The following is a 25,851-nucleotide window of genomic DNA, read 5'->3' on the forward strand; positions in this document are numbered from 1 at the left end:
CATTCATTTTTAGTGCTTAAATTGTGTAGTGTATATTGACAATCCAATGCAAGTAGTTAGAATAAAAGCTATTAAAAATATTCTGAAACAAATCTTTTTAACTCTTTAAGCTATTGAAAACTGATTCAGTTGTTTCTCTCTCCATTGAGAAGACTCAAAACTTCTCATAGCTCCAAGGCCAGTGAAAGTTATGTTCTGAGAGTTCTGGGACCTCCCCTAGTAGGATTTGACTTGGTAGAACAAATCAAATGAAAATGTTTCTTCTTTCTAAAAAGAGAACTTACAAAACATACAAGCTGGAAGTTCCCTAGTTGGACTTTTTAAATTTCATTTTAATAATGAAGCTAATTTTTTCCAATACTATTTGACACAGAGAATGTGTAACAGACATAGACCATTGTGTACAAAGCTTCTGTGGGTAAAATCCGAGCGAAGACATGAGAAGCACCCTTACTCCACAGTCACTGTTGGCATCAGCACTTTTTCCTCCCCCATCACCATTCTTCCCTGGAAGAACCATTCTGAGTCAGAGATTGGGGAAAACCACTGACCTAGTGTAATTGTCTTCCATTAACAGAGGAATACACCAACATTTGAAGAGAGAAAGGGACTTACCCAAACTAAAAACTTAGCAGATTGGTATGTTGATAAGACCCGGCTTTTCGTCGGCAATGTTTGATTTTGGATAAGTAATTTAATTTCTCAAAGCTTTAGATTCCTCAGATATAAAGTGGAGGTGGTGAGACCCACTTTGACAGATGTCGAAAGGATAAGAGATAGTGTCTGGCCCATAGTGAGTAATGATGAATGGTAACTATCATGTGTATTCAAACTCCCAAAGAAAGCCCCCAGGTGAGCAAGAAATAAAAGAGAAAAAGTCATTAATTGATAACTTGGACTTTAGTTTAAAAATATTCTCCTTGGTTTGTTTCAGAAAAGTAGTAGATCACCCAAAAAGGAGATTTGGTATCCCAGTGGATCGGATTGGTGGAAACCGTCTCTCTAATTCCAGAGGCTAATTGATTCCAGCCGTGAGTACAATTTGAGTAACAGTATATGCAGACTTCTGATTAACATTTCACAGTGGGCTAATTGATCCATCTTGATTTATAAATGGCCCTTTTAATTTCCTAGCTTATAAATTCACATTTCTGTACTAAATCAATATATTGATGCTAAGTAACTTAAATGACAGTAAAGAAGCAAAGGAATGCCCTAGATCTACTTCACCATAAAAAAGATTCAGCTATTCCCACAGATTCTTATATAATTATTGAATATAAATATGTGAACAATGGTTAAAATTCTAATTGACATAATAAATCACCTTCATACGTATACGTAACTGTGTAGTAATCCCTTTATTATAAAGAAGACACATTTCAGACACACACCATTTTGTTGCCAATAACTAAATTCCCAGATTTATGATAACATGGAACATAGGAGAGAGAATGGTGTAGCAGAAAGAGTATTAGCTATGGAATCAGAACACCTAATGCAAATCCTGGCTCTGTCACTCATTCGTTCATCACGTCGTTTCCATATCTTATTTCTCTACATCTTGTACATTTAGATAGTAACATAGTGGTACTGTGAGAATTCAATTAGATGTGTATTGGGCACACAGGACATGCATATGGTCTTAGATGACAGTTCTGAAACTTTACTCTGTGCTGGGCCCTATACTTAGTGCGTGCACATATTGCTTCATTAAACCTCCTGTTCCATAAAGTAGGTCCTATTACTGTCTCCAGTATCCTGAGTAGTAGTACAGTGTAAGGGGTAAAAGTGCCAGCTGGAGAGGCCAGCTTTGTGGATCAAATCCCAGTTCCTCTATCTGTTAGCTGTGGGACCTTGGTTAAATTCTGAAATCCCCCTCCATTAAACGAGGATAATAATAAAGTTCAACCACATTACATTGTCCAGAGGACTAAATGAATTGATACACGTTAAACATTTAGAATAGTGTCTGACATGTAAGTATTCAATAATCATTATTATTATACAATATTATATAATATTAATATTATACAATACGTAGAAAACTTAGATATATTAACTCACAATGCCATATAGCTAGTGATGTAAGTAGCATTTAAATCCAGAAAGTTTAAATTCTGAGCTTCTATTTTCAAAAGTGTATTTGGTCATATATATTATATATTTTAAACATGAAATGTTAAACATAAAATCTAGGCAATGTATTTTTTTCTCAGTAAAGCTTACAGGGGATGTATCCTCCCTCCCAAGCAGATGAGACAAACTGGAACTGTTTTGACAATTTCAAGCGTGACTTTCATGCTTTTCATTTCTCTCGGGATGATCCTTAGACCAATGCTGCAGAGTCCCCAGAAGCATCACATTAACCCTGAACCTCTCAATTTAAATCATGCCAGTTTGTTCTCTTCATCAAATGCCCTAAACCACAATGAGAAGTGAATATTTTACTTCAACTTTCTTATTCTCAGAATGACTTAGTTAAAAGAATTTTTTTCCATGGATCTCTTGATCAATGAAGTTATGAAGTTACTGAATGTCCACAAATATAAGAGGACTTAATGAGTACTGTGAAGAATAGTGCATTTTGAGTAGTACCATCTTCAAAATGCAGACTGAACATTCTTTATGTCTAGAGATATACCAAGTATGGTCACTCTTCAGAATTTTAAAATCACATTTATCTGAGTAGGATCTAACTAATTGCTATTAAAACCAAGTAACTCCTTGAAATCAGGATCACAATCCTCCAGTTTCTTGATGTGTTGAGAGCATTCTGACACTGAGATTAAAACAATTAAGTTCGATTAGTTTCCACATGTACTCTATCACCTTGGACACCCTGGATTATCACCAGGTCAATCATTGCAGGAGCACCGTTCAGCCATTACATTTCTATTCACAATTTCCTGCCATTATCACCAAGATTTTTCAGATGTTTTTTACTTCCTCATGTGAAGTTTTATGTTTTATAGTTTATGAATAATAAAAAAAATAAAAATATATATCTAATTTCCATTTAACTTTTCCAAATCGTTTTCTGATATATTGTTTCTTATTTCTTGGATTAAGTCACTAAGAGATTCAAGAACATCAAGTCTCATTTAATCCAACCCTTTTGTTTTGTTTTTTACAAATGAGGACAATGGGTCTGTGAGAGAAAGTTGATTTGCTCAAAATTTTACAGACTTTCAGACAGAACAAGATCCAGAATCCAGGTCTCTGGACTTCTAGGCCTGTGTTCTCTTCATGACCTATAAGGTCATCAGGAGGTTAAGTAGTCATTACTGGACGCCAGCTTCTCTGCTTATACATTTCTAAAACAAACAGAAGTGGTATGTTAGACTTTGTGAAAATCTCTGTTCCACTTCCGTGGGAGTTAAATGTATACTCTTTTAAAGAAGGTCTATTTGTGGGTTTTCACCTTCTGGGTTTCACTCTTAAGTCTTCACACTAAAAGTGAAACTGGTTCTAATCGTGGAAGTTTTGCGTGGTTTGAGTTTAGATCTATATATCACTGCTCTGTGTTACCTAGTTTCCAGAACAAATGTTAACTTCTTCTCAATATGTGTTTTGGAAAGGAAGATAACCTGGTATTTGCAACAATGTCATCCTCAGATCATTAACATATTCCACAATTTTGAGGGTTTTCTTTAATAGGCGTCAGCTCTAAGCAACTCAAATTCAGAGAGAGATTTTGTCTAACGTTTCACAGCTTCTCTAAATGCAGTTAGCAAGTTCTAGGTCTCTGCCATTGAAAGTATGATGCCTTCCTGTTGAAATTGGGTAGAAATAACTAATTATGCTACCCCTTGCTGCCAAATGCACTAAGACTTTTAATAATGTAAGGCACATGTTGCTGTGTTATACCGACAGGTTTTTGTTGTTGTTGTTCTGTTTTAGACCAATATTGATGCCCTATCATTCAAATATTAACAGAACTCTCAAAGAGCAGAAGAATCATGTTTAAATACCAGTGTTATGTTGGTCCCTTTCAGTAGAGCAAAATATACAATTATCAATGTGTTATCATAGCAATAAATAAAAAGTAATAGTTACATTTTCTTTATTTCTCTTTTATGTCATGGCAAACGTCCTTGAACCAAGATTGAAAACTGAAAAGAAATAGAATATAGCAGGTACCCAAAGAAAGGAACTGTGGCTTGAGCATAAGCACCGGCTTATACATTGAAGATGTTCTTCTTAATGCTTTTCGATCTGAAATGATCATTTTGCATTATTGTCTTTGCAATTAATATATGTCTCAGGAAAAAAACTATAATGAAACATCATGTAGAATTTTAGCTCTTCTCCACTGAAATTTATGGTATTCCCCTTATCTATGGAGCTCTCAGTAGCTTTAACAATTTCAACTTTCCTTTTTGCAGACACAGCTTCCTCCGGTGAAATGTCACAGAAACATGGAAGATGCTTCAGTGAAGTTCTTTACACTCATTAATGATTAAACATTTAAGGAACTGACCTTCTGCAAATTCTTTCCACAGTTCGAACTTCAGTCCATCACATCACAGTATCGTTATAACTTCAATTAAATTATGCAGACCATTTCAATGCATGGATATTTTTTTAAATATATATTTTAATTAACAGGATAGTTACCTAGCCCCAAAACTTGCTTTTCTAAGAAACAATCAAAACACACTGTACAGTGAAATGTTTTCTATATGCATTTACCATTTACATTTATGCAGTTGAAGAATAATAACCTAAGACTGATTTTTTTTTTTCTGTACAACTTAGGTACAATCTGTTTGCTCATTTTTGAGGGATAAGGAAAGACAATGTTGTATATGTTCTCTTAAATATTTGACTTCTCTCGTATCCTTTGTCTGTGAGCCTCTTGGGTAATAATTATGAACTTAGGCTTCTCTTAACATATTCACATTTCAGTGAGGTTCAACCAAATAAAACATAGCCCCAGTTCCAGAAATCAAAGAAGAAAGATGTAGAAGCAAGGAAAAAAACAGCGGTAATGAAGCCCATCAATTTTACTCTTCCAAAGAACTGAGAAAATACTTGTAGGTCAGAGCAGATTGAGAGAACTAGGAAGTGAAGGATATCACTCATTTGTTAAGTTTGCAGATCTCACACCCCCTAACAACGTTTGTTTTCTCTAAATTACAACTGGTAGTTAATTAAGAATGGTGCTGGCTAATTATGAGAACCACCACACAGGAGTAACAGATGAAATTATGGGGGAAGGCAGAGAATCACTACTATTAAACCACTAGACTAGTCTGGGGCTCGTTAAATACACATAATTTTAGCACAGTACGATAAGCCGTCATGTCGATGCTACTGACTCACCTAGGGAACTGTTTGATTGGTTTCATATACTGTGTTTAATAAGGCATTGAAAAGTATAATGTGTTTAAGAATGATTTCTTTAAAATGATTCAAATTATTTTTAATTGATCGAGCAAAGCGCAAAGTCTCATATTCTGGAGAGCTCGGTTCTCAACAGTAGCTGTGATGTTACTGCCACTTAGGTACATAAGCCCATCACGCATGGGGTATGCTTTCAAAACACAAAGATAACTTATTTCTTGAACTAGACATTTAGCATAAGTTAATAGAAGTTCATAAAGCCTCTGGAAAACACTTCTTTAAACCCTAATAATCACTATCAAACAGACCTGATACATTGGAGGAAAAAAGCTTGGTCAGTAGGACAGAGGTGTATTTTAGCATAAAAAGGAAGAATGTTATGAGAAGGTATATTCATATCTCAAGGGGAGAAAAATGGATAGTTGTTAATTTTAACTAAAAAAATGAATAAATGTATGATTCAAAGAATAAAATGAACTTAAACATATATATGAACATATTTCAATGAACACGTATACTCAGAAGACAGAGTGGCTTTGTATATAAATTCTTAGTTCCGGGGAAATTTTTCCAACTGCTAAAATTTAAGCTTAGAAAAAAAATAATAAATGAATGATTCTGTTAACCATCATAGATGGACTATAGCAAAGAAGATTGAATTCTGAGAGAGCTAACCAATTCTGTTTTTCATAAACTTGCATTAGAAAGTTAGCCGTGGTACAGGGAAAAATACCTTGTAGGACTCACTATTTGAAAGAATTTTTTAAGAAGAAGTTAGAATATTTCTTGCCACTTTCCCCCAACCTTCTGTTGAATTGTAGAAATGTGTTCTATTCGTTGGAAGTTCTTTCTTCCCTTTTTCTCCATCTGGATATTTGTAAGCTTCTAATTCAGCTGGGGGCTGCTGCTTCGCGCATTGACAAAAGGTATTAAAGCCTACTTTAGCTGAAAATTTTCTCATGGTGAAGATTTAAGGTTGAATTAAACAAATCGACTTCCTATCATCTTTATTTTCTTAATGCAAAGTTATGCTTATGGCATTCAGTTTAAAATCAGAGGTCACAATATATGGATTTATACTCTATTCTAATGTATAATGCATTTATCTCATAATACGTACCCAAGACTTCAGTGAACACAAAGAGAAAAATGTTTTCTCCACTTATAACTATTTTATTTCATATTTTAATTTTTACCACTACTTTATACAAAGTAGAAAATAAGTCAGCAGTACGCAAGTTTGAAATAGGGCATTCTTTTAACACAGCAGGAAATTAAAACATAATTTCTGTTAAGAATATGATGAGTCATCTCATTCCTTTGTGAAACTTCACAGAGCAAATTGTAAATATGAATTTCCGTGGTCTGGCATCAATTACATAACCAGTTTTTCATGAGGGGTGTTCATTTCCGGTTACATCATCTTAAAATTTTCTTCTACTACAGAAAGTCTAGCAAATTCTACCTTTAACCTACAGATAGCTTTAGGGAATTAAATTTCTTAAAGCAAACTATTAAAAGATAATTTAATGGATTCTTCTAAAAGGAAGAAGTAGCAAACGTTTTTGGAATGACCTTACCCCTGAAGTTTCAAAACACCTGCATATTGTTTAACTGTTCCAAAGTTAATAAACATGAGATGGTGAACACAGGAGTTTTTGTCTTTCTTTATAACAATATGATGTTTGTGTTTACAACTAGTGTAAATAAGTGGGAATACTTAAGCATTACTGAGCAACTAATATTTATGTACATTTGAGTGGCCCCTAACAAGTATACAAATAGCACTTTAGATATATTACTCGACTTGGTTTGTTTTACGGTTTTTTTAACTTAAACAATATTGTTCCTACTCTCTTCTGAGATAGTTTTCTCTTTAAACACCACAAAATAGATATTATGTAGATTAACTGCATTTCCCCCAGACTGTGAAGTAAGGAACTGTGTGTAGCCTCTTCTTACCATCTATTCTAGCCCTTAATATTCCTTAAAGTTACTTTGATGACGTTCTGTGATAGCACAAGAGACAGACAAAATTGAAGTTGAACTCCCAGCCTTGAGCTGACGAAATAAGCTTGTTCAGAGGTAAGCAAGAGCGGTTTGACGTACAGATGTGAAAAAGGAAAAGAAAAAAGACTCAAGGCCAATGAGTTTTTGTTTTGTTTTGTTTATTTTTTGGTACAATGAGTGTAAGCTCTTACAGACATGCTGGGTCTCAAATAGTTCATGGTGTTGTGGAGGAGACAGGGATGAGAATTAGGAAACCAAAAGGCAAACCGTTTTGTAAGAAAGTTTTCTTAATATCTATCTTTGATAGATATTACTTTCTCCCAGAGTCCAATAAACCATATATTCCTGCTCTCTAGCAATGTATTCATTTGGTTGTAGTAGTTTTAGTGACAGTTGTCCAAATGAACAGAAAAGAGATAGTAGCCAGCACAATCACAAGAGAAAGGACAATGATGCATATTTTTTCCATAAATTGAGACAATATAATTTATTTTAATGCTTTTTAAAATACTTTAATTGATAGCTCAACAGAGTGGTCATCACCAGACAAAACCATATGTCAACAATGAATCTATGGAAAGCATACAATAATAGATACAACACGTCAACCTGGGCACTACAAGCCATTTGATAGCCCGTGCCAGGCAAAGTGCAACCGATTTGTCCTTATTTACAACTTAATCCTTAAGTATACAATAGGCAGAATAAATGCCACAGTTTTTTGATGCTTGAAATAGCTACAATCTTGAAGCACTAGTGAGTAGCTGTGTATCTTTTTTCTAGTGTTCTTCTCTCTTTGTATCCAGAGAAAAAACTTCAGACACAGTATTTCCAAAAGCAGGCTAAAAAACAAAGCAAACCAAATTCTTTATTAGGAGGGTATTTGATGAAACATTTGAATAAAATAGGTTATGTGTGCCTCAGTATGAGAAAGAGACTTTTGTAAAAGGAATGTTCAATATGGTTGTTATTAGCTTCATGTGAATCTATAAATTAATTACAATTAAATAAAATTTGAAAATTCAGCTTCTCCATCACACTAGCTACATTTAGAATATTCAATAGTGACTTATAGCCAGTGCCTACCACAATGGGCACTGCATTAGACAATGGTCACATCATCACAGAAAGTTCTATTGGATAGCACCGTTCTACATGATAATGCATGTAATACAGTTCAGAGAATACAGTAGATCATCCTATTAGATACACCCTCCCTGTTTTATATTTGGGGTAACTGAAATCCCAAAGAGGAAGTCATGTGAGTAAAAACTATGATAAATATGTTTCAGTTTACTGGGGGGGGAAAGAAGGAAGAGAGTCTGAAGTTCACTTTGCAGATCACAAAATGTTATTTAAGTAATTTAATTGCCACAATGAGTCCTCACATTCTGATCATAAAAATAATGCTTCAGGGGCGCCGGGGTGGCTCAGTCGTTAAGCATCTGCCTTCGGCTCAGGGCGTGATCCCGGGGTCCTGGGATCGAGCCCCACATCAGGCTCATAGGCTGGGAGCCTGCTTCTTCCTCTCCCGCTCCCCCTGCTTGTGTTCCCTCTCTCACTGTCTGTCTCTCTCTCTGTCAAATAAATAAATAAAATCTTAAAAAAAAATTATGCCTCAGAAAAATCAAACCAACTCTAACAGTTTTTTAATCCTCAAGTGCACGAACGAGTCATTTTAAGTCTTCTGTAGGTTGCTCCCTACTTACAGTAGCTTCATAGACTCATTATAAATTCTCCAATTTCCTTCAATCTAAGTGGTTTATAAAATTAAGACCTTGGGGAGACAGGTCTTTGATTCATTATTGATGAATGGGACGCACAATGAAAAAGAGTTAAAAAAGATACTCTTTGAAATACTCTTTGAAATAAATGATAAAAGTCTGTCTGCTTGCCAGGTTTCCCTCCCTCTCTATTCACTCCATAAACTGTAACCCTCAAGCTCGTCACCACCTACACACGCAGCGTTATGACAGCACTCAGAGTCCACTTTTCATTTCTACAAGAGCCACAGCTTCCTTTAAATGAAACCACATTCAAATCCTATGAAAGGAGTTTATTTTCAGACATTAAACTGAGGAGCCCGGCCCACTAATCCAATCTTCTTTTTATAGTGTGCTTTGGAAAGTTATCATCACTGCCCTTTCTGGCCCTTCAGATGTCATTGATGATCTCAGTCTGTCAGGAAAATATACATGTACACATATCCCAAAATTACTCGTAAGCGGCTCAAGTAGGCAATGGAATATAGTTTGGGAAATTTTCTGGACCTGGATGAAAGGAAGGGTCGTGAATGACATCCCCAGTAGAGCCAACCTTCAGTGCTTGTCTATCGGGTATCATCTGTGTGAAGGAAGCCTCTCGCTAGCATTCTGGTGTCATTTCATGTCTGTCTGGTTCACTCTTGTAACCCTGTTTTTAGCAGAATGCTATGTGTTGGACAGCTATATATTTATTTTTCATTTCCCGTCCCCAAGTTTCTTCAAATGTGCTGCTTCTATCCTACGTCAGCTTATGAATCAAAAAAGTCATTAGGAGTGCAGCTAAGTAAATAGACCAGAGTGAGAGCTAAGGAGCCCTTTTTTCCTTCTTTTTTTTATTTGATCAATTTGACATTACATTTTGTAAATTTAAGGTGTATAGTGTGTTACTTTGATAAATTTATACATTGCAATATGATTGAAGTAGTCTATGTCAGATTACATCATTATAGTACAATATTATTGTCCACTTTCATTACACTGCAGATTTCTATGACTGACTGACTGTTACAGGTGTGTATACTTAAACACCACCAATCTTATCCAAACCCCTTGCCTCCATGATCCCCTGGTTACCACCATTTTACTCTCTGTTTTTTCACAGTTTTGACTTTTTTAGATTCCACATACAAGTGATATCATACAGTACTCACTTGTCGTTCTCTTGTGTGACTTATCTTGCTTAGCATAATGTGCTCGTTTCATCCATATCATTGGAGATGGCAGGATATCCTCCTTTCTCATGGCTGAATAATATTCCCTGTGTGTGTGTGTATGTGTGTGTGTGTGTGTGTGTGTGTGTGTGTACCATTTTTATCCATTCATCCATTGATATATACCTGGAAGTGGAATTGCTAGATCGTATGGTAAATCTATTTTTAACTTTTCGAGGAACACCCATATTGTTTTCCATAGCGGCTGGATGAATTTGCATTCCTACCAACCGTGTGTAAGAGTTCCCTTCCACCACATTCTCACCTTCAGTCATTGTCTCTTGTCTTCTTGATGATAGCCACTCTAACAGACGTGAGGTGGCATCTCATTGTGGTCTGAGTTGCATTTTCCTGCTCATTAGTGATGCGGAGCATCTTTTACGTGCCTTTTGGTTGTTTTGATATCCTTTTTAGAAAAACAAGTATTTATTTAGTTCTTCTGCCCATTTTTTAATCAGATTTTTTAGGGCTTTTTCTGTTGCAATTAAGTTGTGCTCTTTATAATTTTTGGATATTAACCTCTTATCCAATATATGTTTTGCTAAAATTTTCTTCCATTCCATAGCCTGCCATTTCATTTTATTCTTTCCTTTGCTGTGCAGAAACTTTTGAGTTTGATGTGGTCCCATTTGTTAATTTTTGCTCTTGTTCCTTGTGCTTTTGGTGTCATGTCCAAAAAGTCATTACCGGGACCAGTATTGATAAGTTACTGCTCTTATCTTCTTCTAGGAGTTTTATGTTATCAGGTCTATGTTTAAGTCTATTATCCATTTCAAGTGAATTTTTGTGAGCGGTGTGACGTAAGGGTCCAATCTCATTGTTCTGTAGGTGTTTCTCCAATTTTCCCAGCATCATTTTTGAACGACTATCCTTCTCCCTTTGGGTGTTCATGGCTCCCTTGTGAATATTAGTTGACTCTGTACACCAGCATTTAATACAGGGCTTTCTGTTCTGTTTCAGTGGTCTGTATGTCTATTTTTGTGCCAGTACCATACTGTTTTTACTACTATAGTTTTACAGTATTGTTTGAAAACAGGTTTTGTTCTTTTATCCTCAGAATATTTTGGCTGTTTGGAGTCTTTCGTGGTTCCACATAAACTTTAGGATTATTTCTTCTATTTCTGTGAATAATGCCTTTGGTATTTTGGTAGGATTGCATTGAATCTGTAGATGGCTTTGGGGTATATGTCCATTTTAACAATATTTATTATTCTAGTCTATGAATACAGATTTCTTTCCATTTGTTTGTGTCTTCCTCGATTGCTTTCAGCAAAGTCTTATAGTTTTCATTGTGCAGATCTTTCGCTTCCTTGGTTAAATTTTTGCCTAAGTAAATGGGCAGAGGACCTGAATAAACATTTCCGCAAAGAAGCCATACAAATGGCCAACAGTATATGAAAAGATGTTCAACATCACTAGTCATCAAAGAAATGCAAATCAAAACCACAATAAGATATCACCTTACACCTGTCAGAATGGCTTTTATGAAAATAAATAAATAAATAAATAAATAAATAAATAAATAAATAACTAGCTAGCAACGGTTGGCAAAGTTGGGAGAAAAAAGAATCTTCATGCACTGTTGGTGGGAATGCAAAATGGTGCAGCCACTATGGAAAACAGTACAGATGTTCCTCCAAAATTAAAAATAGAACTACCATATGATACAGCAATTCTACTTCTGGGTATTTAGCTGAAGAAAATGGAAGCAGTAATTTAAAAAGGTACATGCATCCCTATGTTGATTGCAGCATTATTTATTTACAATAGCCAAGATATAGAAGCAACCTAAGTGTCCATCGATAGATGAATAGATAGAAAGATTGCACACAAACACACACACACACATACACACACACAACGGAATATTCATTAAAAATGAAATGTTGCCATTTGTGACAACATGGATGGACCTAAAGGGTATTATGTCAAATAAAATAAGTCAGACAAAGACCATATGATTTCACTTATATGTAGACTCTAAAAAATAAAACAAATGAACAAACAAAACAAAACAGAAACAGACTCTTAAACACAGAGAGTAATCTGGCAGTGTCAGAGGGGAGGGAGTGAAATAGAGGAAGGGGATTAAAAGGTACAAACTTCCAGTTATAAAATAAATAAGACATAGGGATACAATGTACAGCATAGGGAATATAGTTAAAAATATTTAAAAACTTTATATGGTAACAGATGGTGGATAGATTTATCCTGGGGAACACTTCCTAATGTTGTATTGCTATGCTGAATACCTGAAACTAAAATAATTTTGTATATCAACTATAATTCAATTAAATTTTATTCCTAAGTATTTAATTGTTTTTGACGCTATTGTGATTGGGATTTTTTTCCCCAATGTTTCATCGTTAGTATAAAGGAATCCCACTGATTTCTGTAAGTTGATTTTATAATCTGTCACTTTACTGAAATCATTAATTTTTTAGTTTTTTGGTTAACTTCTTGGGATTTTGTATGTATAAGATCATATCATCAGCAATTGGTGACAGTTTTACTTCTTCCTTCCTAATTTGGATGCCTTTTATTTCTTTGTCTTTCCTAATTGCCCTAGCTAGGACTTCCAGTACTATATTGAATAGAAGTGGTGAGAGTGGGCAACCTTATCTTGTTTCCAAACTCAGAGGAAGTCCCTTTCAATTTTTCTCCATTGAATATGATATTAGCTGTGGGTTTGTTATATATGGTCTTTACTATAGTGGGGCATGTTCCTTTGATACCTAATTTGTTTTTATCCTGAGAAGATGTATTTTATCACATTAGACAGCACCATTCTTAGTGACTTCAGCAGGTGTCTATCAATTATATATTAAATGAGTAAAGCAAAATATAATATTCCCCAGTAAGTATAAGTTACTATTGTATTAGCTGGATCTCTGGGTCCATTTTATCTTCACACAATGTTATTCATGGTAGACAACTCCTAGTTACGCAATAGAACCACACTTTAAATGTGCGTTGTTTTTGTGACCTAACCTGGGCATCTACTTCATATGTTTATCACCACAAATATTTATTTTATTCCAATTACATATAAATATGTTTTAATATCTCCTTGCTTAAAAAACAAAGATGTTTCTTTGACCCGCTTCCAAACTGCTCTAGCTAATATCCCAATTTTTTCTACCTTTTGAACAAAATTTCTCAAAAGCAGTGTCTATTGTCCGTGGTTCCTGACAAATGATAAAAATACTGTTTTATCATGTTCTCTTTAACCCAAAGTTCACCAAACAATTCTTGTCAAAGCCATTAATAATCTTTCATTGCTATTCAGAAGGAAAGTTGCAGTTATCAACTTACTGGACCTATTATAGCTTTAGTATATATTCACTACTTCCTGGAAACAGTGCAGTCTTCCTTTCTTTGTCACTTTCTTCCTTGATAGCTACTCCTATTAAGCCTCCTTTGCTGATTCTCTTGTCTGCCCAAACTCTAACCTTGGAATCACCTGGGCTTCAGCCCTGCTATCCTCTCTTTTATATCTAGAGTCATTCCTTAGATGGTCTGATCACAATACCAAGCAATATTGATATGCTGGTAACTGTCAACTTTATACCTCCAATATGAGCTGTTTTCCTAAACTTCAAATTTATATATTCAACGGTCTACTCAGATCACTACAGAAGTTCCCCCTTATCTGTGGGAGATGTTTCAAGACCCTCAGAGGATGCCTGAAACTGCAGATAGTACTGAATGCTACAAATACTATGTTTTTCCTATACATACATACCTACAATAAAGTTTAGTTTATAAACTGGGCACAGGAAAAGATTAACAACAATAACTAATGTTAAACTAGAACAATTATAAAAATATACTGCAATAAAAGTTATGTGAATGTGACCTCTTTACCTCAAAATATCTTATTATACTCTAGTCACCCTTCTTCTGGTGGTGATGTAGATGATACAATGCCTACGTGATGACATGAAGTGAGGTGAATGACGCAGGCACTATGACGTAGCATTAGGCTACCATTGACCAGAATTCTGCTGATATGTCAGAAGGAGGATCGTTTGCTTCTGAACCATGGTGGACCACAGGTAACTGAAATTGCAAAGTGTGCATAAGGAGACTACTATACTGGGAAGATACTCTTCTGCATGGCATGACAAGCTCAAAATGTCTGTGGTAGGGACATGACACTCCAAATATTCCTTGTACTTTTCTTTACATTTCCCAAGTGCTTCCCTGACCCTGATAAGTTAGATTAAGATCTGTGTACCTAATTTTGGCAGTTAAGAGTGTGTTTACCTCCATTTCTCTCCTGTTCTATTACAGGGACACGTAGAGTAGATAAGGAGTAAAGGAAAACGACCAACATACACGAGGCTTCATGTAATCAAAAAATAAATCTTAAAGCAAGCTACATCATTGAGATTGTAAGGTTAGTCTGCTAAAGTAGTTTGCCTAATTTATCCCCAAATACAATTTGACAACAAATACAAAGGGAATAAAGAGAGTCCTGAAATGTAAGATCTTGAAACATTGGAAGAACTAACTTCTTCTAGATCCCAAACACTATGAGATTTAAAACTACTCCAAGGGACAGAGGCTCTGTAAATAGCAGTTGGAATAAAGAACTCAGGGCAAAAATCAGATTGAGTGTGTGGTCTTTAAGATATATTCCAGATACTTTCAACGCAACTGTGACTAAATTGGGGGTGAGAATGCAGAATAATTAAAATTGCTTTTTTAAAAAGTATTTGCATGGAGCAAGTACATGAGAAGCTTTCTAAATTTTTGAAAGAACATCATTGTCAATCCATAACTCCTAAAATAAAAATATCTTTAACACTTAAAGACAAGATAAACCTTTGGCCTCCATCTTTGCAAAAGTAGAATGAGACCTGAGAAAACTGTGCCATCCTGGAGAAGGGAATAATCCCCAAGTAGCATGTAAGATGTGTCCAGGGATAAAAATGAAAAAGAAAAATCTCAAACAGTGCAGCCAGTGGAAACATTACAATGGGCAGATGACTCCTCCTGGATACGACCGACTACAGTCAAAACACCTTTCCCCATCCCCGGGGTAGGAGACCTTTATAGTTTTGCCCAGTGAGATTTCAGAATTGCTGGAGAGCAGCATTCTGTGTGTGTCTTATTTGTTTCCCTTATGAAAGGGATTACTGGTTGTGATTATCCCATCCTTGTTCCTCTGCCAATTATTGGATTTGTCTTTTTAGCCAACAGGTCTGTGAATGAAGAGGAAGAAGCCACTCTGTAGCTGATGAAGACTAGTGAGTATCTCCTCCTGGAGAGCCTGTTCTTTGCTCTGGATTCAGTCAGTGAAAGAGATCTGGAATTGTCTTTAATGGGAATCGGTTGAGTATACTATATGGCTAAGGGGAGATCAAAGGATTGAGTGTGGTAGAGGCAGTGCTCCCCAAGTATTGTATGTACTTCCTAAAATTTCTCAGCCTACCTTGCCAATATGTTGGTGGCAGCCCATGTGACTAATTCTAGTTAATGGACTTCAGGAGAAGTGACACCTGTCACTGAACTGAGTTCTGAACTCAGGCAGTTTAGAGCTAGGATGTGTCCTCTATCCCTTTCCTGTGTCTTGGCAATATTAGGGGCAGTCAACGTATAACAACCTTCTAGATGATATAGCCAGAAAATAGAATAGGATTGTACAACATGCATTGGACTTTATTATATAATAGGCCTCTGAGATTTGGATTAAAACTGGTACCATATCATAGCCTAAGCTATGCTAATGATGGGAAGGCCCAATAAATCTCTACACCAATCTTTCTATGCCACCAAACTTTCTCCTCTTCCAGCTGTCTCTGGCTCATTAAATAGAAATTGCCCTCTTTTTCCTCGTTGCTCAAAACAAAAATTTTGGAATCATTTTTGATGCCTTCCCTTTTTAAAAAAATACAAACCACATGTAATCCTACAACAAATTTTGTGGATTTTTTTGTTCAAATTATATTCAGAATCAGACCCCTTCTTATCAACTCACCACTGCCACCCTAATCCAAGCTACGACCACTTACCATCTGAACGACTGAATTCTTTTTATCAGTGGTTTCTCTGCTTCTACCTTTGTCCATCTTTTGCAGTGTATTTTCCACAAAGCATCAGAGTGGTTCTGTTAAAACTTATATTACTCTTTTGCTAAAAGTTTCCAATGATGTCCCATGTGGTACCCAACAGAAGCTAAAGTCCTTAAAATCCTGAAGGTTCTCTCCTTTCCAATTTATCTTCTACTGCCCTCTCCTTCAGGCCCACTTGCTGAGTCATGAAGCAGGTGGATTATTTTTGGCATATAAGTTCACCTCTCTGAGATGTAATTTCCTCATCTATAAAATAAGCATAGTAATAGCTATCCTATGGTGTTTATGATGAAAATAAAATAATAATTATAGTATTGATCAAAACCATAAAAAACAAGTTAGGCTTACATAGTACTTACTATATGCCAGGCATTATTCTAAATGCCTTTCAAATATTTACTCATCAAATCCTGCTGACAATCTTATAAAAATTATTATTATAATTTGTATTTGGGGGCAAAGAAAATGGGGCGCAGGAAGTTATTAACGGCTCAAGATCACACAGGTAGGAAATGTCAATGTTGATTTGAACCCAGGCAGTTTAGCTCTAGACCCTATGTATTTACCCACAATATTTTGACATATTAAAGTATAAAATGTCTGGTATATGCCAAGTGTTTAAATAATACCAGTGCATCCTCTTTCTACTTAGTAGCATTGTGAAATAAGTTTTCGCACAAGTTAAAGACAAATCTGGGAGGAGGAAGAAAATGTAAATAAGTAAAGTGAGGCTTAGGAAGGCTCACATCACTATATGAATGGAGAAATACACATACAGTTTTTTTCAAATATAAGAACTAATTCAGCAAGAAACAAAAATTGCCCAAGAAATGTTATAAAAAATAAGAAGGATCCAAAAGACAAATCTTTCTAAAATTAAATGTTATGATTCAAACCTTGAACCAAGTGTTAGAGCAATGAGCGTTCTCCTTACTTCAATAAAGAGGTTCTAAATTTTGAATTGACTTAAAACTTGCTTGCTTCCAGTTGTGATTCTCCCAACTCCAGTCTTTAAGCCAAGTAGCAAGGGTAGGTCACAATTTTTAGCAACAAGGGCCTATTTTACTTAAATCCGGTATGTATGACCTTACCATCCCCTCCTGTAAACACCACAGAGCTTACATATATTCATATGGGAACATATTCATTGGCATGTTTTTTTCTTAAATATGGACCTTGATCTTGATAATCAGCATGGGATTAAGAAATGTCAAGTCAATCTCTTCCCTCTTAGTAATAATTGCAAAAGTAATCTTTGAGATGTCAATTTTAAAGCTTTGAAATTAAAATTTACCTCGCTTATTTGGATGGGAAGAAGATAGACCATCCATAGCATAGGATATCTCGGCATCTTTGGCCTCCATGAACTGCTCTTTGAGCTTTTCCAACTGTTAAAAATAAAAATCAAATATAAAAAATTACTGATCTTAATAAGAATGATGCTGCTTTCTATTGAAGAAGAGGAATAATTAGAATAAGAAAGGAAAAGAGTAGGAAAAATGGAAGAAAGGAAGAAAGGAGGGAAAAAAGGAATGGAAAAGGAGAAAAAGTGATAAAGAAAATAAACAAAAAGAATTAAGTAGAAAACTCCAAGGGAACTCGTATTTAGAGACTGGCTGGGAAAGGTACATGACTCAACAGGAGATCAGGAAAAAACAGGTTTATGGTGAAGGAAGTCAGTTCTAGGTGTTAATTAATGGGGAGGCTGTAAACACAGCCTGTGTTGCTGGACTGGATTTTATGTCACCTATAATGAGCAGTCCTTTTCAAGGAGCTCCAAAGAGTTATGTAAATGTTTGAATTTCCTGAAATATTTCTCCTTTCCAGAAGGAAGGGAGAAGTATTTTGAGGCACTAGGGTTTTTACCTGGAATTCAACCCGTGTTAATTTTTAGCAAGCTCTCTGATTGCCCATACCCTGAAGACCTAACTCTACCCGAGTTCAGCCTGGCTACTGAGGGTGTCCATGTCCGACCCGCTCAGAATGATGGGGCATGATTCTCTCTCCCAAACAGCCACACGGTTTGTATCATAATGGATTTGCATGCATATATGTAGACAAGTTTTGAAATCATCTAATCTGGAGACTTTCAGATTTTCTTCCCAGCCTGTCAAGCAGTGGGGGGATAAGGCTGCTAAGACGCTCCCTATCAGGAGGGCTGAGAACAGGTGAGCAAGGTGACAGTTCAGGCCCCCAACCAGGGGGGAGCAGGACAGCTCCACCTTCAGATGCTTCATTTACTAGGACCACATCCAATTTATTTGGGAAAAGGTATTTCCATATTTAAAAATAATAATAAATTTTGAAAATCACCAATCTAGGTATAGCCTCCCATTTTACAGATGAGGACATTAAGATCCAGAGACTTTTAATTTGTCCATGGTCTTCTAGTTAGTTAATTGGAGAGCTGGGACGAGAATCCAGATTTTCTACACATTTTATCTCAAGTTCACTTCAGCTATAGTTTTGTTTTGGTTTCCTTTTCTTTCTTGGTCGTTTTTTTTTTTTTTTTTTTTTTTTTTGAGTGTAATTTGACTTTTTTTTTTTTCTCTAGTGGATTACTTTACTCTTTCTCTAGCAGGACCAAAAAAATTTTACAGTATAGTACTAATAATTTTTCAAACTGTGGGCAAAGAAAATGTCTTATAATTATTATTAAAATTGAAATGTAAGTATTTCACATTCTCACCTGGTTAAGTTCTTCCAATTTGTTAGCCAGTTCTTTATCTGCAAGATATGTTTGTATATGAAAAATTTCATTGCAAGTAGTATTTGATTCATTTCAGGACACACATTCAGGATTTATTTATTTGTTTGTTTATTTATTTGACAGAGAGAGAGACAGCCAGTGAGAGAGGGAACACATGCAGGGGGAGTGGGAGAGGAAGAAGTTGAGCAGGGTGCCTGATGCGGGACAAGATCCCAGGACTCTGGGATCATGCCCTGAGCTGAACACAGACGCTTAAAGACTGAGCGACCCACATGCCCCCACATTCAGGATCTTATGTGGAAAGCAAAGGTCTTTTTCATATGATTTAAGACCACCCATCATCCCTAATATAAAACCCAAATATTTTCTCGATGCCTATAATATTGAATTGCAACCCATTATGTAATGAGAAAATACCTAATTTCTAGCAATAAGCACAAAACTTTCTAAAATAGGCCATAGTTCTGGGGTGCCTGGGTGGCTCAGTTGGTTAAGTGTCTGCCTTGGGTTCAGGTCGTGATCCCAGGACCTTGGGATTGAGCATAGGCAGGGAGCCTGCTTCTCCCTCTGCCTGTGCATGTGCTCGCCCTCGCTCTCTCTCTCTCTGTTAAATAAAGTCTTTTAAAATAACAAATGTAAAATAAAATAGACCCTAATTCTAACAAGCACTATTATGTAGAAATAAACTATTTTACTGAATAAGGAAATCTTATGAAACAATATTAAGTGAAAACAGCGGGACACAAGCATCTATATAATTCAACTGAGAAAGAAATGCCCAAAGTATGAATAGTAACTCCCTCCCTTACAAGTTGAGTATCAATTCTTTTTTATAATTTCATTTATTTTCTTCAATGAGAATATCTTACTTCTAATTTTAAAACCTTGTATTTTTGAAGTATTTATTAAGACATTATTGTAGTCAGCACATTGTCCCATGAATAGACATTTTCTTTAGAAGACCAGATGTTTTCTGAGAGTGTATCACATTAACATATTGTCACATTTTCTCTCAGACTACACTTACTGAGTTTCTGACAGTATTTGTCATTTCTTGGAGAACATTCTGATATGTGATTATAAATTAGATTCTCCTGTTCTTCAAAGAAAAAAAATCTCAATTGGTGTAACCTAAATTTCCCAGTGGTCTCTACTCCAATCATTTCCCACATTGGGAGAATTTGATTGCAAAATGTGTTAACTGCTATGAGACTGCAGTTAATTTGTGAAATTTTTAGTGGAAACCTATGAAGAGATGTGAAGCATTTAGTAAAAAAAAAAAAATATATATATATATATATACACATATATATATATATACACACATATATATATATATATAAAACCTGTACCAGTTAAGAGTTGCATAGATAAGAAGAAAATATGAGTAAAGATCACTATTGTGTAACTAGATGGTTACCGATCCCACTAGGACCTCCTAATTGAAGAAAATAGGATTTTAATATTTGTTCATAATGCTATTGCTTTTAGTATGAATATGAAATAATAAAAACACTGAAGCCATCAGTCCAGCATAAAAGGGAGTGGTTATTATTTTATTTAATATAAATAAACATTTAGAAAGAGCAGGTCAGAAGACAGAATAAATTCTTGACTCACCAATGTTGGAAGGTCTTTGGAAACCAAAATTTTTATTCAGTAGAGCCAGCAGTAGTTCCTCGCGATTTGTATCGTCTTTATCTGGAAACAATTCATTTCCTGCAATAATCACCTCAGCGTAATAAAACCTCCAATTTCAATCTGTGTCACTGAAAGTATTTCTAATTAAATACATTTTACAGGTAACTATTAATACTACAGTCACCAATAAAAGGGGTGTGGAGAAAGGTGTGTAATCCCAAAAGATGGGCTGTTAAAAAAATCATTGAATGTATATGAGCACTCAAAGAGAGATTGTGAGAGAGGGAGAGAGAGAGACAGAAAGTATGTCTGAAAGGCAACACCCTAAAATTTACCTGCCATCATTCCTAGGTAGTAGAATCATAGGTAAATTTCTTATTTTTTTACCTGCACTGTTGAAATTTTCCACTCTTATGTTTAATATAAAAATCATAAATTAAAAGTTATATTTTTAAGAAAAATAAGTATTTTTTTATTTTAAGATTTTATTTGCTATACACATTTAAATATGAGCCATTTTGTTCTCTGGAGATTGCCTTTAACCCTCCAAGGAAACCTGTGGAAGTGGTGGTATGATGTCTATTTTCTCCCTATTGACATCTTTCCGTCTTTGTCAGTTTCCCTCCCAACCCAATCATTGATCAGATGCTCAACTCTTTCAGCACTTAGAAATATCACCCAATTTTTTTTTTTTTTTAATTTGACGGGGAAAGACAGGCAGCGAGAGAGGGAACACAAGCAGGGGGAGTGGGAGAGGAAGAAGCAGGCTCCCAGCGGAGGAGCCCGATGCGGGACTCGATCCCGGAACGCCGGGATCACGCCCTGAGCCGAAGGCAGACGCTTAACGACTGTGCTACCCAGGCGCCCCACGCCCAAATTTTTATAAACATTTTTATTCTGGAGTAGAAATCAGGACAATAGCCTCTACTCAAGCTATAAAACCTGAAGACTCAGCAAGATATCTGTTAACAAATAATACAATTGAAATAACAACTAGTGTATTACAAACAAAATAAACTTTCATGAGGTGGCCTGAAAAATCAAACCTTTATCATAGAACTTCTATCGGATCATTCTCTCCACTTCCTCACTCCTCATACCAGCTGGCAGTGTGAGCAGAAGCTAGATTTGTGAGTTTGAAGTTTAGAAGTGAGAATGTTGTGGTTTTAGCTACAGAAATGGCTCATGACTTGACTGTATTATTCCGTGAAATCATCTGCCTTTCCTGTGTCTACAAAATGTTTATTGATGAACTCAAATGACTGAGAGGCTAATGAAAAGAACGAGAAAGCCTTGGTGAGGAAGCAACTGGACGACTTGGAGCAAGTGAGAGCATTGTTTCCACAATGACCAAGCATAGTTCGTTGGTGCTCAGCTCTTCATTTTCCTTTACTTCATAAACATAGAAATTATCTGTGACATTCTGTTTTTTCTCTATTGATCAATTAAAACACTAATAGAATATCAACGGAACTTTTGCTTCACATCAATTAAATGAAGACCCTCCGAGAGAGTTTAGTTTAAGACGTGGCCATGCAATAATGTAATTGTTAGTACAGTTGTTTGTGAAAATGTTAAATAACAAACTTTAAAATGTTTCCGTTTGAAAAAGAAATAAGGTACATTTTACAGCCAGATGATAATGGCTACCTACTTGTTTCAGAAACAGAACTGTGATAAGAGAAACGGACTCATTGCCTTAACTAGAGAAAGTCTAAGACTAGAAGGAAGTAACAAGGAAAGCGTGGAGCTGAAGCGTTTATGTGCTTAATTCACAATCCACTTCTGCATATGTAAGTGGAACATTTTTCACAAAAGAAAATTTATCTATTTGCCTTTCTTTACCAGTTTTGTTTCCAGTAACTACACTCGTGAAACTGTCCTCAGAAAGTCTCGTCACTACCTCTCAAGGCAACCATCATCTACAGGAATCTCTGAAGAAATCATTTTCTCGAAAATTTTAAAAAATATTTTGTATTCCTAAAGTTAAGTAAGATAATTATCTAAGAAATATTATAGAAAATAAGTATTTTTTTCTTTTCATTTTTAGTTTTAAAACAGATACAGCGTAAGAGAAAAAGTATACATACTTTGCTATGTTTCTGTCTTTGGACTTAAAGTTAATATTGATAAAGGAAATGTTTGAATAAAAATTACCTGAGTGTAGTTGCCCCCTTAGCACAAAGGATGGCAAAGTTACCCAGACGTGACAGAGTGAATGCTTTTGCAAATACACAGATAATACTGGTTCATTATTACTTAAAATACTGAATCAAAAGATTTTGTTGTCTCCTTGCTTTTTGCTCAAATTTGAGGCATTTTAGTGGAGGCAGAGGAGAAATTTTACCAGAAGGAAGACTGGAAGCCCCCCAAAATGATAAAATACCAAAAAATTAATGAATTTTCCACAGTCTTCTGGGTCATGATACTCATTCTTCAATCTTTTGTGGTAGGCAGTCTGCTCAGTGTCAGCTTTACCTATCAAGCCAAGCTTTTCTAGAGCCCCCACCGAATGAAAGCTTGTGCCATTTGTCTTGAATATTGTCTTACACAGAAAGAGCAAGGGATGGTAACCCCAACTTTGTACTCTGTCAGCAGACAAATGCTTATTTGAAAAATGTGTCAAAAGACCACAATAAGTCAAACGTTTGGCTGCTTTGACAAATGTGTATATGGAGAGAGTTTCACTCTAATCATAGACAATTTAGATCAGAAAATAACCTTACTAGTAATTTAATCTTTTCCATTTACATACAAGGCAACAGATACAAGGGAGTCCCAGAGAGAAACCTTTCCAATATGCTGCCAGTGATAGAAGGATATCAGTGTGTGGTATTCTGTGGTCAGAGGTGTTATTTAATTTTAATCGAGAAAAATGCTTTAGAGTTGCATTTTGCTGTAACCCACATCCACGTGAAATCAGACGTTACATTTACCACTAACTAACACCCTAATTTTGCGAAGTCCTCAATGAATGGTCTCATTTTTCCTCACACATTTGCACTATGGTAAGAACATTGAAAATCTCATTATTTCACAGGAAGAGCAGTAGAGGCCCACCAAGTGCAGTGATTTTGACCGGCCAAAGACAAAATGTGGACCATGGGTAAAATCCAGACTTTTTGATTTCCAAGTTTCTATTTATGTCTCCGGGACAATTTGTTTCTCAATAGGAGAATCCCTATAAACAAATAACAAGGATTTATGCACTTTTGTTTTCACTGCCAAAAGAACTGCTCTTTCATTGACTTTTAAAACCGCATTTGAGGGGCGCCTGGGTGGCACAGCGGTTAAGCGGCTGCCTTCGGCTCAGGGCGTGATCCTGGCGTTAGGGGATCGAGCCCCACATCAGGCTCCTCCGCTATGAGCCTGCTTCTTCCTCTCCCACTCCCCCTGCTTGTGTTCCCTCTCTCGCTGGCTGTCTGTATCTCTGTCGAATAAATAAATAAAATCTTTAGAAAAAAAAAAAATAAATAAATAAATAAAACCGCATTTGAAGCAACGTAGTCTAGATAAATTGAATTCCACCTAAAAGGGAGAAACGATCCCTCTTCTCAAACCAATATCATGTAAACCAAATGTGCTATGTTCTGATTTGGTTCTCATATGTAAGACAAAAGGCTCTTTCCTTCCCATCAAGGGGGTCAGATGACAGTAACCTCAAAATCTCAGGCTGGAAGGGAAAAGAGAGAGCACTATTTTAAGTTACTATTTTTCAAACATAAATATATAAAAGTTTCAATGAAGTCGTTGGCCTAATAAATCAACATTAAATTTAGCTCTACTGATTCTCAGATGAAGAGCTATTCCACTACAAAAAATGCATTGAAAAATTTAAAGAAACATCAATATAGGTTACAATATTACGAGAGCAGAAACTTATTTTCTCCAACTTTATATGGTAAATATTTGTAGACGTCATAGATTAAATTATTTCATTTAACATAAGTTCCCTAAGTATGTTAGAAATCTAATAAATGCAGTCAATGCATAACGTGGCTGACAGCATCATCCTCCTGAAAATACTACGTAGATTTCCGCACGCATTATTACTTCCAAATGTCTGCAAACACAAATTTCCATCCTAATGTGTTCTTCTCTGAGCCACTCTCCTTTCATAAGTAACTTATTTATAAACTCATTGGGTAAAATATTATTTTTCCCCAAATGTACTTTAAAAATATGCACAAATTAGCTAATTGATTGTATTACTATTTATACATTCACTCCCTTTGGTCATAGAGTAGAAGTAAAAAGAATGTTCCCCATGATTAGAAAAAAAAATAAAGTGTGGTCAAAATAAATTTAGTACAATGTTGGTTAAAATTAATTTACTTGAGAAGAACAGCATCACAGATTACATTTAATTTAAAGCAGCAACTTCTGAAGGGGTATTTAATGATAACATCATACGAATGCCTTCAAGTATTATTTTGATATTGGCAGAAAAATCAAGGCAATGCAAAGAGGAAGATAAGGATTATTTACCCATCTTGTAGGATTTTAGATTCATGGGTACATACCTTGGGTAAGATATGGCCGTCCGTGCACCAATTCCAAAAAAATCATTACAGATAACAAAGTTAGGAGTCCAAAGCAAAGAGTAGTTGAAAGGATCTTGTTCATGTTAAAAATCTTCTGTGCTAGCAGAGAAACTGGACCCTCCAGGTCAAGATGAATACTTCAGTGGCTCTGGACTGCTGCAGGCATCACTTTTAAAAGGTGGCAAGTGTGCTTCAACTACAAATGATCTGGACAAAGAAAAAAACTTATAAAACGTAATGCATTCTGTCAACATGATTCACTACTTGGAGAGGTGACAGGTTTGCTACTCGGTCAATGACAGGAAGAACCCGATCGATACATCTCATACCTGCCCATTTCACTAAAAGCAGGTATTCCTGTGCATGCCCACTCGCTCAGACACAAGCACAAGCACAGAGCAAAAACTGGCCATGTAGAACCTGTTGGTTAGATTTTCCTAACAATGAAATGGGAACAATGCCTTTCATTTAACTGATTTAGAGCCCCATGGAGGTCTTCCTAATAGCCCGTGTTATTTGTAACCACCGCTTCATTTTTAACCA

The 25,851-nt window shown here is 35.7% G+C and overlaps 2 protein-coding genes across 2 annotated transcripts in view; one reads left to right on the forward strand and one right to left on the reverse strand.

The window, feature by feature from the left end:
• The window catches only part of OSTN (osteocrin), a 42,860-nt gene extending 38,112 nt beyond the window's left edge, over window positions 1-4,748 (forward strand). The window contains exons 4-5 of the mRNA XM_045811215.2: window positions 935-1,031; window positions 4,389-4,748. Coding sequence (XP_045667171.2) covers window positions 935-1,019 — 85 coding nt within the window. The 3' untranslated portion in view covers window positions 1,020-1,031; window positions 4,389-4,748. The remainder of the gene's footprint in view (window positions 1-934; window positions 1,032-4,388) is intronic.
• Window positions 4,749-8,175: 3,427 nt separating this feature from the next.
• Window positions 8,176-25,390, reverse strand: UTS2B (urotensin 2B). Its single transcript, XM_045811206.2, has 5 exons — window positions 25,288-25,390; window positions 20,744-20,842; window positions 19,103-19,140; window positions 17,708-17,801; window positions 8,176-8,201 (listed from the first exon to the last, which is right to left on the reverse strand). Exons 1-5 carry the CDS (start codon window positions 25,388-25,390, stop codon window positions 8,176-8,178), a joined length of 360 nt encoding a protein of 119 aa, XP_045667162.2.
• Window positions 25,391-25,851: the final 461 nt, after the last annotated feature.

This window comes from Ursus americanus, chromosome 4 (assembly GCF_024610735.1).
Source record: "Ursus americanus isolate L20-20 chromosome 4, mUrsAme1.1.p, whole genome shotgun sequence".
Classification (NCBI taxonomy): Eukaryota; Metazoa; Chordata; class Mammalia; order Carnivora; family Ursidae; genus Ursus; species Ursus americanus.

Coding starts and splice junctions, on each gene's coding strand:
- UTS2B (XM_045811206.2), bottom strand. CDS start 25,390: ATGAACAAGATCCTTTCAACTACTCTTTGCTTTGGACTCCTAACTTTG. Junction 20,843..25,287: donor ACGGCCATATCTTACCCAAG/GTATGTACCCAT, acceptor TGATTATTGCAG/GAAATGAATTGTTTCCAGAT. Junction 19,141..20,743: donor CCAAAGACCTTCCAACATTG/GTGAGTCAAGAA, acceptor CATATCTTGCAG/ATAAAGAACTGGCTAACAAA.